Source organism: Candidozyma duobushaemuli (genome assembly GCF_002926085.2).
Source record: "Candidozyma duobushaemuli strain B09383 chromosome Unknown E_B09383, whole genome shotgun sequence".
Taxonomy (NCBI): domain Eukaryota; kingdom Fungi; phylum Ascomycota; class Pichiomycetes; order Serinales; family Metschnikowiaceae; genus Candidozyma; species Candidozyma duobushaemuli.
In genome coordinates, this window is record NW_020289900.1 from 1,017,780 (window position 1) to 1,032,398 (window position 14,619).

The following is a 14,619-nucleotide window of genomic DNA, read 5'->3' on the forward strand; positions in this document are numbered from 1 at the left end:
CCGCTCGCTGCCCGGACGACCATTTCTGACTCTGACTATCAAGAGTCGAGCCAAGTCCTTGGCACACCTCCCTTCTTTGTTGATGGACCGCCAAAGTGGACGATGTCATAGGCATTGAAGGGTTCTCCATAGCTCGATTCATTTTGCCGTAGGGGCCCCACCGCCAACGTTTTCTTGGCCTCCCACCGAGATCGAGTTAGTATTTAATGGCTGCAAAAGTCTTTTGGCGGCAAGATAGCCATGAATACAGAATCTGCAGAATCGAAGGACTTTGAAAAGCAGATCTACAGCGAAGATGTGGCTTCTGCTGAGGCCTTGAATATGGGAGATGCTCTCAAGGAGTCCCAGGCTGGAGATGACCAGAGGTTGAAGCGTGTTTTGCATGCTAGGCACTTGTCGATGATTGCCATTGGTGGCGCTTTGGGAACCGGCTTATTGATTGGTACGGGTAATGCCTTGAGACTCGCCGGGCCTGCGGCTATTTTCTTGAGTTACTCGGTGATTGGTTTCGTCGTTTACATGGTTTTGACCGGTTTGGGAGAAGTCGCAACACATATTCCTTTGGCGGACGGTTTTGCTGGTTACTGCAGAAGATATGTGGACGAGGCTCTTGGTTTCGCCTGTGGCTGGACTTATTTGTTTTTGCAGTTGTTGGTGACAGCCAACCAGTTGGTCGCTGGCAGCTTGACTATGCAATACTGGATCGACGAGGAAAGAGCCAATCCAGGTATCTGGATCGCCGTGTTCTTGACTGTGAGTACCACCATCAATGTTCTCGGTGTTCGCTTTTTTGGTGAAGTGGAGTTCTGGGTTTGCATTGTGAAGATCTGTACCTGTATTGGTCTCGTTATCTTATTGCTCGTGATCGCTTTGGGTGGTGGACCTAGCGGTGACAGACTTGGTTTCAGATTCTGGCAAAACCCTGGAGCTTTCAGAGCATACACTGAGCCAGAAAGAGGCGTGAACATTGAGGGCGACCTTGGAAGATTCGTTTCGTTCATCTCGGTGCTTGTCAATAGTGTCTTTGCATACTCGAGTTGTGAAATGGTTGGTGTTACTTTCCCTGAATGTGCTCGTCCAAGAAAAGCCATTCCCAAAGCCATCAGATTGACCTTCTACCGTATTGTGATCTTTTACGTCCTCAATGTCTTGGTCTTGGGAATGTGTGTGCCTTTCGATGACCCCAGACTCTTGGGAACTAGTGGCACAAACGCTTCAGCTTCTCCTTTTGTGATTGCCATCTTCAATGCCCAGATTCAAGGTTTGGATCATGTCATCAACGCCTGTATTTTGATCTTTGTCACTTCTGCAGCTGTCGCCGACATGTACATTGGTTCCAGAACCCTTTATGGACTTTCAATGTCTGGCTATGCACCCAAGTTCTTCTCCAAAACGGACAAGAGAGGTGTCCCATACTGGGGTATTGTTCTTGCTTTTGGATTTGGCTGCTTGGCCTTCATGGCTACGTCCTCGGATTCCGCAGAGGTGTTCCAGCACTTTGTGAATGTTGTTTCTCTCAACGGTTTGCTTGCCTGGTCGTGTATTCTTCTTGTCCACGTGCGTTTCATGAGAGCGTTGAAGGCTCAGGGGTACGACAGAAAGAAGGACTTGGCTTTCCGGTCTCCTATCCAACCATTCGGCACGTACTTCTCCCTTGGAATTTGTGTCTTTGTGATATTTGCAAAGAACTTTACAGTGTTCCTCGGAAGCCCCTTCGACTATGAGACGTTCATCACCGGTTACATCATGCTTCCTGTCTTTATCGTGTTGTTCCTTGGTTGGAAGTTCTGGCACAAAACAAGGTTCGTTCGTGCCAGCGAGATTGACCTCACTTCTTTCAAAGAGGCCTTTGATATCCAGGAGGAGAAGTTCTTGGCACAGGATGAAGAGGATAAAGCTGCCAGAAGGGCTGCAGGCAATCCTATCAATTTGAAGTGGCTTTATGAGAAGATTTTTGGCTGGGTGTTCTAAGTTGCAAACGCAGGTACACCACTCTTTGGCTTGGCCAATTTATACTCAATATCTCAATAAGTAAAAACGAAGGTACGAAATGATCCACCTAAGTAGGTTAGGACCACACAAGCTGACCATTCCAGAGGTTCATCAACCTATCCTGCCAGCTTGGCTGCTCTGTCCAGTTCAAGACATTTTCATACAATGTTCTAACGCCCTCGACAGACAGGGTGTTTGCAAGCTTTTGAACAAAGTCTGGATCCACCAGAAGCCATTCTTGCAACTCATGGTACAACTCTCCAGTGCTCAAATCGTTCAACTCATCAACAAACCCGTTATGATTGATGGCCTCCCAGGCGTAGAAAAAGTCTCCATACAACCTGTCATGAAATGCCGCCACTGCAACGGTACCAAACAGCTCCAAAGCTTGGTAGTTGTCGAAACTGTGAATATCAAGAGGTGGTAAAGATTTGAACTTTTCTTGAGTTTCATCCAAAACACACCCATCGTCCTCGACCAATTTGGCCACGTCTGCCATATCAAATTTGTACTCACCCTCGGTGTTGCTGGAACCGATTCCGACTCGGGAAACACCCTCCAAAAAGTCGTGGTAGCTTATGTTGGCCATTGCCAAAGCCGCACAGAATATAGCAGAAATCTTCATAATGAAACGGAATATATGGAAATTTCTGGTTGATCTAGATAAACGTAAAGGAGTATAAAGATGCGACCTGTCGTTTTGGCTTCATCTACTCCGATGTTGTGGCCTGCGTATATGAGTGGCGTACGTCTTCAGCCGCTCGGTGGGGTGTTATCAGATTGAAGAGATGAGGTGTTTCTGAAGAAGGTGCTCTAAACGATTGACAGCTTTTATCTGGATAAATTAAACTTGAAATCACAAAAAGTTGATCTGTCAGGTGAAAACAAGCTCTGATAGCCGATTTGAGCCGTACCATGCACTCCAGGGCTCTAGCGCATCTGCTGAGAATTGCAGCCTTGAGAAACGCACTATATATCACTTTTTTTTTTTTTTTTTTTTTTTTTTTTCATCACTAACACAGCATTGTTTCAAGAGCAGGAGAGAATTGCTTCAAGTTATTGCTCTTGAGCTTTGCTGAATTATTTTTTAATTGATCGGTCGGTTTCGTTGTTGATTTTTGGCAAGACATTTCGATTAAGCGACAAATGCATGCGCCGTTCAAGCCGAATCAGGAAATGCGAATATAGGCGAAGCCATAAATGGTACCCTCCTGCGATTGGCTACCATCGCAAACTGCAACGAAATTTAATCTTGAAGGAGATACTCATAGTTGCTCAAAAAAGTTGAAAATCAGATTTTAGATGCGAGTTTCCCAGGGACACATTGAGTTGAAGCCTGGAAGATCAGCATAGAATGCAGCACTAATTGACAACGTCGTATATGCCTACGTATTCCCTGGATGAGGTATCAAGAAAACATCATAGCAACTTACGCTATTGCAGAGATTGAAGATCTGGTACCGTTTGAACCTGACTGCCTCAGTAGACGTAACAATATTCTGCGACCTTGACAACCAGCATAAGTACGTCAGATACACTAAGAATTTCAGTACTTTAGCAAAGAATAAGAAGTTTGCTACCTTTGCAATCTTATCGCTAATTGCTCCAGCTTACCGATCGCTTGAGCTAGATGCTACTGGACTGAAAAGCATAGCTAATTGTCTTCCATCCCGCCAATAAGCACCGATTGATCTTAGCAATAACGATGTTTTTAAACCTTAGGAGAATGTGAGTGATAATCGTTCTCGATGTCCCGATTCTCGTTCGTTATATATTAATGCGTATGTCTTGATTGGGTCGAGGCGTTATTCATACCGATACGAGAAAAGAAACTTCGGCAAATTTTACTAGCGACCTTTTTTCGCTATCGAACACTCATTCTGTGAAATTGGGAAGTATTGGAGTATAGGAAATTTTAGCAGTTGGGCAATAACGTTATGGCGGGAATCATCCGATTCCGTTGTGATATCTCAGAGCCGAGAAGAAGGAAACTTGCGAGCGACAGATTTTTCTTTCTTTTTCTTTCTTTTTTTCCATTTCTAACTTTTTTTATCAACCTTCGAATTGCAGAATACATTTACTTTGAGTTTTGTGAGCACGACAGTACGGATGGATCACATTCATAGAAAGCCAACACCAAAAGATATTTCCTGAATTTTCAAGGAAACCTCACACAATCCAATTTCCTCCGTTCAAAGCTACCTGTGAGCCCATCATCAATTCAGGGTTTCTCTTGAAGCGGCGTACAGTAATATACGCGAGCATATCCACACATTGCACAATCATGTGTCTGTCCGCCTTACTAAACATTCTGTATTGAGGTGATAGAAAATACAATTAAAGAAAGGTGAAACCTTCTTTATATCGGCTTGACAATATCAGTAAGTCTTAGTATATTATTGCCCAGTCGCCAACGCACCAAACTCACATTCTCATGCACGTACAGCTTTGTGCTACCTGTCCAGCTTATCGGATCTGAAGCCGCTCATGACTCTGAATCACACTACAGTCGGACTAATTATTTTCGAAAAATTAACGACAAGTGAAATTTCACCATGTGTCGCCAAAATGACGCTATCGAAGGCGGGGAGCTTCAAACCGCAAGTCACAGGCCGCCCTTCTTGGCGTCGGATAAAGATACGCATGGATCCTAAACGGCCTTTTATCTGCCTAGTATTCGAAAACTGGACCTCCAAGTATGTGTCCGGCATATACGCAATTGTGGACCTTGAGCCACTTTGTGAGGCTCACAAAGGTAAGTCCAATGTAATGCAAATGTCGAAGAGCCAAAAGCCGTTTACATGAAATTTCTTCTTTTTCGGCTATTTTTCTATTCCAAAATAATGTAGCATTTTGCCACAAACTACACTGGTATCCACCCCAGCAAGCCTGAAATTATTGAAAACTGTGGCCCAGAAATTGCGAATACGTCAAAGCCGTCACTACAGAAGGACAAGAATTATGGCTGCCTATGACAGTCATTGGTAGTGGAAATGTACGCAATGGAGCGATTTTTTTCTAATTTTTCAATCAACTGTGGAGGCACCTCCTTTACCGCTTGTGCGTCTAAATTGCATCCGTGCTTGCGTAAGTATACTGGATTTCACGTAATTGAAACCAGGGCGGGCCAGCCGGATATCTACAACGGTGAGTTTCGCCAAGCAAGCTTCAGCCTGTCTACTTCTTTTGACTACCGTGCATGTCCTCACAACCGCTATTGTATAAGTACAGATCTTCCGCCCAGTCCTCTCGGAACCGTTCTGAAAATCAACCACTGTATTCTGCTATGGGTGTCGCTATTAAGAAGAGGACTGGTCAGGAGAACACTGCCTCAGCCAAGCTTGAGGAGAAGTTGGAAGATGTTGTTCAGGTGGTCCTGATTGATAACGAATCGCAGGCCGATTCCCTTCTTTCGAACCCATTCAAGGACCCTGCAGTCGCTCAGTACTATCATGATTTGTACGAGAAGAGTCAGTATGAGTGTCGTCTGGCCTTTGATCCTGACTTCGAGTGGCTGCCTGAGGAGGAGAAAAAGGTGATTAGAAAGTTGGATTTCAGAGTGGCGCTCAGTGCTTGTGTGATGTTTATTGCCTTGCAAGTGGACAGAGGTAATTTGGCTCAGGCTGTGGTTGATGACTTGTTGCCTGATCTTGGAATGAACACTAATGACTATAACACAGGTAACACGATCTTCCTTGTGGCTTTCTTGTTGGCTGAATTGCCTTCTCAAGTGATTTCCAAGAAGCTCGGACCAGATATCTTTATTCCTTTGCAGATGTGTTCCTGGTCCATTGTGGCTATCTGCCAGGGTGCAATGCAAAACAGAGCTGGTTTTTTCGTTTGCAGAGCACTTATCGGTGCCATTGAGGGTGGTTTCATTGCCGACTTGGTTTTGTGGCTTTCGTACTTCTACAAGTCCAAGGAGTTGCCTCTTCGTTTGTCGTGGTTCTGGACTTCCCTTTCGCTTTGTCAGATTTTCACCTCCCTTTTGGCTTTCGGTATTTTGCGTATGAGAGGTATTGCAGGTTTGGCAGGTTGGAGATGGCTTTTTATTATCGAGGGTCTCTTCACTCTTATCATTGGACTTCTTGCATTTTACCTTATGGTTCCTTCTGCTGTGCAGACAAAGAACTGGCTTCATCCAAAGGGTTGGTTTACCGACAGACAGGAGAAGATTGTCGTCAACAGGGTGTTGAGAGATGACCCTTCCAAGGGAGACATGCATAACAGACAAGGTTTGACTTTGAAGATGATTGCAAAATCCGCTTGGGATTACGACTTGTGGCCTGTTTTTGCAATCGGTTTCATTGCATACATTCCCAACAGTACAATTCAGCCTTATATGACGCTTTCCATGAGGTCGTTGGGTTTCAGTCGATTCGACACTAACTTGCTTACAATCCCATCTGCTGTTCTCCATATCATTACCTTGCTTTTAATTACTTGGTTCTCTGAGAGAATCAACGAACGTGCCTTGACGTGTTTGGCTTACCCAATCATGGTTGTGCCATTTTTGGCTGCTATCAGATGGTGGCCAGGCAGTGGAGAAAACGCATGGGTGACTTGGTTCTTGGTTACGATGGTTTTGTCTGGTCCATACATTCACGCTATCTGTGTTTCTTGGGTTTCCAGAAACTCGAACTCCATTCGTTCAAGGTCCGTCTGCTCGGCTTTGTATAACATGACCGTGCAAATTGGAGCCATTGGTGCTGCCAACATTTACAGAGAAGACGATAAGCCAAGATACCGCAGAGGTAACATGCAGCTTTTCATCATTGCTGTTGCATTGATTCCATTGCTCCTCTTGGTCAAATTCTACTACGTTTTCAGAAACAAGCAGAGGGACAAGATCTGGAACGCCATGACTGCCGAGGAGCAGGAAGAGTACATCAAAACTACGACTGATGAGGGTAATAAGCGTCTCGACTTTAGATTCGACCATTGATTGAGACCGTCTGGGCTAATAGAGCGATAATTTATTGATTGTTAGTGACTTCTTGTAGATAGGTTGAAACTTAAGGCAGAGATTTAAAGGAAATAATTACAATGTCAAGATTTTGATGAACATTATTTACAGACTCAGCACACTATATACGATAAGAGTCTCAAGTGGACTGCACTCCACAATTAGGCCTTGAGGTGCTCCTTAAGGAAAGGAATAGCCTTCTCAAGAGCAGGCTTAACAGCCTCAGGCTTATCGTAAAGCTCATAGTGAGTGGTGTTGGGAAGAACGACAATGTGCTTATCTTTGGATGCGGCGCGACCGTAAATTTCGTTGGCATCACGATAAGCGCCAAAACTACCGGGTTTATCTCCGACAACTACCAAAAATGGCTTTGTCATAGTGACTTCGGCGTGGCCAAATGCATCCCACGAGACTGCGGCACTGTTGAACGAGAAAAGGCCGCTGGCAGCTCCGTTGGGCTTTTGACCACGATCGGTCTTGTAATAGTCGAAAGCCTCGGGAACGTCTACATCACCGGTTATTTTTTCAGCCGCTTCAGCATTAGGTGGAAGGTAATGGATAACATTGCGTTCGGCGCCTTGAGCCTCAGCAGTACGTTGCTGACCAATCATTTCGAGTGTTCCCACAGGGTCAAACTGTGCAAAGCCTTCGCGAGCCAAACGTCCAAAGTTCACTGGAGTGATACCCACGCAAGCTTTAAAACGGTAGTCGGTCATAATGGCATTGAGAGCATAACCACCGCCACCGCAGATTCCAAGAACACCAATGCGTTCAGGATCAACGTAGGGAAGAGTCTGGATGTAATCGACCACAAAACGAAAGTCCGAAACACGGAAAGCTGGGTCCTCAACGAAACGAGGTTTTCCACCTGAGGCACCCTGGAAAGAGGCATCAAAGGCAACAACGACAAAACCCTCGTCAGCCAAAGCCGTACCGTAGACATTACCAGAAGTCTGTTCTTTGCAAGAGCCAATTGGGTGGGCACTTACGACGGCAGCGTACTTCTTGTTCTCATCGAAAGATGGAGGATAGTAGATATCTGCGGATGTTTCCCAAGCAATGTTAGGAATGCTGACTGTTTTTTTGTTCTCTGGCATAGTGATTTAGATTGATGGATGGAATTGAAGTCGGGGGAATTGTCACGGCTTATATACCCCAGAGCAAGGCTTGCAGAGCCCCTCGTCATACTACTCATCTAGGCTCAGAGCAAGTATCACAAACACGGAGGAAGCTGCAGGTTTCTTTTGAGAAGGGCTTGAAATTTCGGCCAAGTGAAAGTAGCAATTAATTTAGGCACGGAATGCGGCATGAAGTAGCTTCCGGCGGTTTTTAGCACAGTTTGGCTTTTGTGGATTGGCAGATGCTTCCAGTGGGATGCTTCAACGGATCGGAGAAATACCAAAAACGGCATATCGTATGTACAATATGTCCGAGCGGCTGCGCGGTTTTCACGCGTTTCGGAGAAATACTAAAACCGTATTGCATATACATATCTCCGAGCGGCTAAATATTTATTACGCATGGAATGGGACTCGTCAAATCGGTAAGCCTATGAGATGTTAGTATCTTGACCCTTGCTGTAAAGAAGCATATGATGTCTGCAGAATTGCGTTGGGCCGTTTCACCCCTGAGTCATTTTGGAGGAGGGTGGCGGATTGGTCATTTGCGTGAATTCGCCAGTGTTGCGGTTATGCTTTGAGTCATGTGAAGAGGTTGAAGTTGAACATTTCAGTGTTACCACGAACATGATTCTGTTTTGAACAGGGTATGTCCTTCTGGGTGTATTGCAGGTTCAGGCTTAGGATTTGATCTGAACCTAAATTGCGTTTAACTGTGTCCATTGTGAGTCCTTCACTTGCAGGTAGAGCGATTGTTTATTCAAGACAGAGGGGTCCCAGCTGCACAATGATTGTAGAATTACGAATGTGGCATCTTAACTTTTACGATAATGGCAAAGGATCATGGTAATTGTGCTAGAAGTTTCTTGCTCGTTCATCAACCCGGCTTCCAGTGGTACTCTCAAGGTATTTGAGTTTAGGTAGTCGTTTTTCCAAGAGGAATGGTTTAAATTTACAATTACAACAAAAGTTCAACTCCTCGTATCCTTCAAAGTGATCTGCAGCTTTTTGCCGCACCAAAATAGAAAATGTCGTGAAACATCGAATCATTGACGGCCTAGAAAGGGAAGATTGATGAAACAAGAAACATTATAATTTACGAGAGCTCTTAGCGTATACAAATGAGGCTAATATCCTCAACTTTAATACCTTCTCAACAATAAACATGGCTGCCCAGACAACACAAACAAGTACAACGCTCCTAAGGACAACAACTTGAACAAGCACGCTGGTCGTGGTGCTGTACCATTCATGTGCAACATTGTCTAATAATAAATTTCTAACAATTGATATAACCTTGTAGATTCAGATGGCATGGGAAAACTGGCTCAGAGAACTATAGTGTTAGGCTTGATTGAGGTTCCGCCATTAAAGATCTGACGCGTTAACTGCATTGAATTCTCGCTTGCTGTACTTAAAACCCTTGACAAAAACCAACAATATCATCATTTGTGTTTCTGTACCTATCGAAGTCTTTTAACTTTCGTTCTTGAAATTTTTCATTTTTTTGTGAGAATGCAAATGCGAGAGCTCAATCTGTATATGCCGCGCAAATCTGGGAAAGTGATAGAAATACCACTTCTGGAAAAAACCCACCAAATATCGAATCTATGTTATGTAGTGCCAAATAATTACCGTTTGTCTTTTTTGAAGGCTTTCAATCTATATTCCTAGAATTTTAGCGAACGGGGATGATGAGAGCAAAGAAAGATTGAAATGTGATTCACAGATCGAGCAAATGGCCAACAGGGCAGAAGAATGACAACTTTCGGGTTTCCTTGTACTTTTATAACATTTGTTTGTGTGATGCAAAAGTCTAGTACGCAGCAAACTTTGATACACAGTGTTGTCCACACAAACGACACAGCCTATGTAGCAGCTTGAAGAAATATCAATTCGAACGCACCTAAACATTATTACCAATCAATTTAGTTTCCTATTAATTAATAACGATGCTGCACAATTAGACCTGCGGAGCTCTAGTAAGACAATAATGAACTTTCATACATCGTGCAACGAAATGTTAACCATGGATATGCACGTCGGATGGCGGAGCGACTTCCTAGGTCAGGTCCCTGGCTTAGTGATACAAAACAAGAATTTATTAATCACATTGCGTTTTGCAGACAGAAATTGAAAAAAAGAGTATTGTTCTCGGGACAATTCGCACCCGGCTACCGGTGTCAAAGATGCATTATGCCCTGGCGGACATTTTCCTGATGCAGTCAATCTCCGAACAGTAGCAATAAGTGGTTGTAAGATCGCTTACTTGTAACCAAAGCTCTTGGTATAAAAACCAACATTTCCTCAAGCTACAAACCCAGAAAAAACAAATAACTACAATGACCACAGTTTTACTTTCTGGTGCATCTGGCTTCATCGCCTTACACACTGTCCAAGAAATTACGGACATCTTGCAAATGCACCCTCATATATAAGACAGAGGTTTTTCGTAAGGAAGTAATGGGTGTATCCTTCATGTACTTATGCTAGCAAAGCTCTCGAGAGTCAAACGCGTCGAGGAAACAATATCCATAACATCAGAAATGCACGGCTGCCAGACAATTCTCAATGTCATGCAATGCAAGAATTCACGATCCCTACATGCATAGTGTCAATCAGACATCGTGGCAAGGCAAGCAACACCTTTAGCCTAACGCCGATACGAACGCGGACTAATCGCGTATCTGTAGACCATACTTAGAGGAAAATCAGCATTTGGATAGCGTAGTTTTCAACAGCTTCTGCTGAGACTGTTAAAATATTTTTCGTTGTACCCATCAGAATGAAGTATAGAATCAACAATAACGAGCAGTACCTGCATCCTTTGCATACGCTACGGGGTACTGTGAGCAGTAGAGTAGCCTTGATGCTACGATCCGCTGAGATTAAGCCTTTATTGTTGGGCCACCGCTAGGCCGTTGAGTATGAGGCTACAGGGTAGAGAAGACTACAGAATGTAGCAATTTGCAGCATTCTGGCTTCGAGACATAATCCCCTAGAAGGCTGAATTACAAAAACGTATACTGCAAATCTATGGTGACACTATGAGGCCATGTGAAATAACAATCGGAAGTGTGAGCCTTAGTTCCAAATCTCGAGTGGCTTGTTTCCACCGTTGTAGGCAAGGATATTCACAGTGTCATCGCCGAGGCCGTGAATGACATCCTCCGTACCGTAATTGATAAGTCTCTTCTTGAACTCAGCAGGCTTGATGAGGTTGCTGTTAAATTCGGAGCCCGAACCCGGCTGCAAAGACAACAAGTAAGAGGCAACACCAGCCACATGCGGAGATGCCATGGAAGTACCAGACATGATAACAGGATTAGAAGAGAGTCCGATAGATTCAATTTCAACACCAGGAGCGTGAATGTCCACGCATTTACCATAGTTGGAAGAAGACCACTTACTGTCTAACCTGTCAATAGCACCAACGGTGATTGGACCACTGGCTCTGGCAGGAGAGTACTCGCAAGCGTCAGCATTATCATTACCGGCAGCAACCACCACATGTATGCCTGACTTCACGGCGGCGTTGATAGCAGCGTCCAAAGCGTCACTAGCACCACCTCCAAGGGATAGGTTCATGATAGAGCCCTTGAAGCCCTTTTTCTTCTCTTGAATCTTCTTATGATGGTCCTGAACTACAAATTCAATACCTTTGATGACGTCAGTGGTTGACCCTGTGCCCATCGGGCCCAACACACCCACTGCGACAATTTCCACCAGCTTGGCAATACCCCATGTCTTAGAGCCAATTGTTCCTGCCACGTGCGAGCCGTGGCCATGAAAATCTACCTCCAAGTGAGGGAATGCCACTGCTTGGCCATACACAGCACGTCCTTCGAAATCAGCATCGGAAACCTTGACGCCGGTGTCCACGACATAAGCAGTGACGCCCTCGCCACCAGAAGGATCGTGGGTATAAGAGTTCAAAATATGGTCGCTCTTACGGGAAGAGATTCTGGAAATACCCCAAGTGGAGTCCTCCTGAACTTCGGTGCCGTAAAGATTAATGATGCCGTCCTCCTCCACATACTTGACGTGAGGGCTCTCCTGGATCATCTTCAAGACGTCATCGTTAAAATAGCCCAGCAAGCCCTGCAAGGAGGGAAGTTGGAAGAATGAGAGCGCCTTGCTTTCTTCGTTCATTATGGAACCGACGAGCGAGGTTATCCACGACTTCTGAGAGGCGAAGTCGGCATCGGTGACATCATCTTTGAAAACAACAATGAACTTGTTAGGAACCACTCTGGAGCCCTTCACTAAGGGCGCTGGAGAATCACGATTTATCTGACAAGGAACAGCAAAGTTGGGCTTTTCGGTGATGACGTTTTGACCAAAGATGGATTCAATGCCATATCCATCAAGCCAAGGAAGTATCATGGCGGTTGCCAAGTTTGCAAGCACGAATGGGCTGCACCTTAATTGCATTATGGGTTTTCAAGGCTTTCAAGATTTCCAAAAATTCCTGGGGACTTCATGAGACTATATAGATAAGAGGTGGTGATTGCCAGGGATGATGGGGGCTTATGCGGAGGCTATGAGGTGGAGAGGGACAGGAAATATCGCATTCGGATTATTTGTTCGACAGTTGGGGGCGTTGAATGGAGGGTCCTTTTCTGCGTTGATGTTGTTTTCAATGTTTGCGGAGAGTCCGTTTCCGAGCATTTTTTTTTTGAATTTAAAGCGTCACATACTGGCACTTTGGCAAAATGCCATGGGCAGTTCAGTGCTGGTTTTGGGATCTTCGGGTGGGTCAAAAGATTCAATTACAGGGAGCAATGAACGTGCTTTATGCGATCCTGTACAATAGTGCATGGGGCGTTTTTGACAGGCATGGTTTCTAAAGCGGTTTCGTCGCGTGAGACATTATCGTCCATTCATTTTGTGAAGCAAGGAGGCTTAACAGTGGCCATAAATGGGCTTTTATCAAGATACATCTGTCGGATCATTTTCTATTAGGAGGCTCCCTGTGCCAATCCATTATCAACAGGAAGTTCTCTAAATGGCCGGCACGGCGCTTAATACGCTATCAATCAACGAATGGCATTGGACTCAGCCTTTGAGACGCTGCAAGGGCCCCGCCTCAACTCTTGCAGCAACCGAAGTGAAAGATATGCATTGATAACTCCTGATGACATCATATGGGAAAGCACTCTTCTCATGGTATGCACTTGTGACATTGCATTCTTATCGAGCTCAAATCTTTAGAGAACTATTTCGAATTGTGAACATACCGATGTGTCAAGTATTGATCGAATTCATAGTTAGTATTGCCCCAATACACAATCGTCCCTCCTTTCGTCTCCCTTCCTCCCATGCGTTGTCGATATTGAGGCGGTTTCATTATGAATTGAGGCATTAATTTTGAACTTTCAATGTACATCGTGCAACGAAATGTTAACCATGGATATGCACGTCGGATGGCGGAGCGACTTCCTAGGTCAGGTCCCTGGCTTAGTGATACAAAACAAGAATATGGATCGTTTATTAATCACATTGCATTTTGCAAACAGAAATTTAGAAAAAGAGACTATTATTCTCGGAACAATTCGCACCCGGCTACCGGTGTCAAAGATGCATTATGCCCTGGCGGACATTTTCCTGATGCAGTCAATCTCCGAACAGTAGCAATAAGTGGTTGTAAGATCGCTTACTTGTAACCAAAGCTCTTGGTATAAAAACCAACATTTCCTCAAGCTACAAATCCAGAAAGAACAAATAACTACAATGACCACAGTTTTACTTTCTGGTGCATCTGGCTTCATCGCCTTACACACTGTTCAAGAACTAATCAAAAATGGCTATACCGTGGTGGGTTCTGTCAGAAGTCCCGAAAAGGGGGAGTACGTCAAGAAAGCGTGCGGGAATCCAGAAAAGTTCACCTACGAGATAGTGAAGGAACTCTCTGAGGATGGTGCTTTTGACGAATTTGTTAAAAAACACCCCGAGGCCACCGCTTTCTTGCACACCGCCTCACCGTTCTTTTTCGATGTCACGGATATCGAGAATCAATTGCTTCAACCTGCCATCAAGGGAACCACATCAGCTTTGCAATCAATTAAGGACTATGGGCCTAACATCAAGAGTGTGGTTATCACATCGTCGTATGGTGCAATTGCTTCGTACGAAATGGACCAACAGGCTGGCAAAGGGATGTCTGGGTTTTTTTTCTTAGGGATGTCTGGGTTTTTTCTTAGGGATGTCTGGGTTTTTTCTTAGGGATGTCTGGGTTTATTCTTAGGGATTTTTTCTTAGGGATGTCTGGGTTTTTTCTTAGGGATGTCTGGGTTTATTCTTAGGGATTTTTTCTTAGGGATGTCTGGGTTTTATTAGGGATGTCTGGGTTTTCTTAGGGATGTCTGGGTTTTCTTAGGGATGTCTGGGTTTTTTCTTAGGGATGTCTGGGTTTTTTCTTAGGGATGTCTGGGTTTTTTCTTAGGGATGTCTGGGTTTTTTCTTAGGGATGTCTGGGTTTTTTCTTAGGGATGTCTGGGTTTTTTCTTAGGGATGTCTGGGTTTTTCTTAGGGATGTCTGGG

At 44.5% G+C, this 14,619-nt stretch overlaps 6 protein-coding genes across 6 annotated transcripts; 3 read left to right on the forward strand and 3 right to left on the reverse strand. All coding sequences in view use genetic code 12, as the record gives it.

The window, feature by feature from the left end:
• Positions 1–240: 240 nt before the first annotated feature.
• CXQ87_004676 (uncharacterized protein) lies at positions 241–1,971 on the forward strand (the record flags this gene model as incomplete). The annotated part of the gene is made up of 1 exon (XM_025483112.1): positions 241–1,971. The coding sequence occupies one exon, from the start codon at positions 241–243 to the stop codon at positions 1,969–1,971; it is 1,731 nt and encodes a 576-aa protein (XP_025338055.1).
• A 97-nt stretch (positions 1,972–2,068) lies between these two features.
• Positions 2,069–2,617, reverse strand: CXQ87_004677 (uncharacterized protein; the record flags this gene model as incomplete). Its single annotated transcript, XM_025483113.1, has 1 exon — positions 2,069–2,617. One exon carries the CDS (start codon positions 2,615–2,617, stop codon positions 2,069–2,071), a length of 549 nt encoding a protein of 182 aa, XP_025338056.1.
• A 2,661-nt stretch (positions 2,618–5,278) lies between these two features.
• CXQ87_004678 (uncharacterized protein) lies at positions 5,279–6,937 on the forward strand (the record flags this gene model as incomplete). Its single annotated transcript, XM_025483114.1, has 1 exon — positions 5,279–6,937. The coding sequence occupies one exon, from the start codon at positions 5,279–5,281 to the stop codon at positions 6,935–6,937; it is 1,659 nt and encodes a 552-aa protein (XP_025338057.1).
• Positions 6,938–7,119: 182 nt separating this feature from the next.
• CXQ87_004679 (alpha/beta hydrolase) lies at positions 7,120–8,055 on the reverse strand (the record flags this gene model as incomplete). Its single annotated transcript, XM_025483115.1, has 1 exon — positions 7,120–8,055. One exon carries the CDS (start codon positions 8,053–8,055, stop codon positions 7,120–7,122), a length of 936 nt encoding a protein of 311 aa, XP_025338058.1.
• A 3,105-nt stretch (positions 8,056–11,160) lies between these two features.
• On the reverse strand, positions 11,161–12,462 carry CXQ87_004680 (S8 family peptidase; the record flags this gene model as incomplete). Its single annotated transcript, XM_025483116.1, has 1 exon — positions 11,161–12,462. One exon carries the CDS (start codon positions 12,460–12,462, stop codon positions 11,161–11,163), a length of 1,302 nt encoding a protein of 433 aa, XP_025338059.1.
• A 1,347-nt stretch (positions 12,463–13,809) lies between these two features.
• CXQ87_004681 (uncharacterized protein) lies at positions 13,810–14,243 on the forward strand (the record flags this gene model as incomplete). The annotated part of the gene is made up of 1 exon (XM_025483117.1): positions 13,810–14,243. A coding segment is annotated over one exon (434 nt), but the record flags the coding sequence as incomplete, so codon positions are not given.
• Positions 14,244–14,619: the final 376 nt, after the last annotated feature.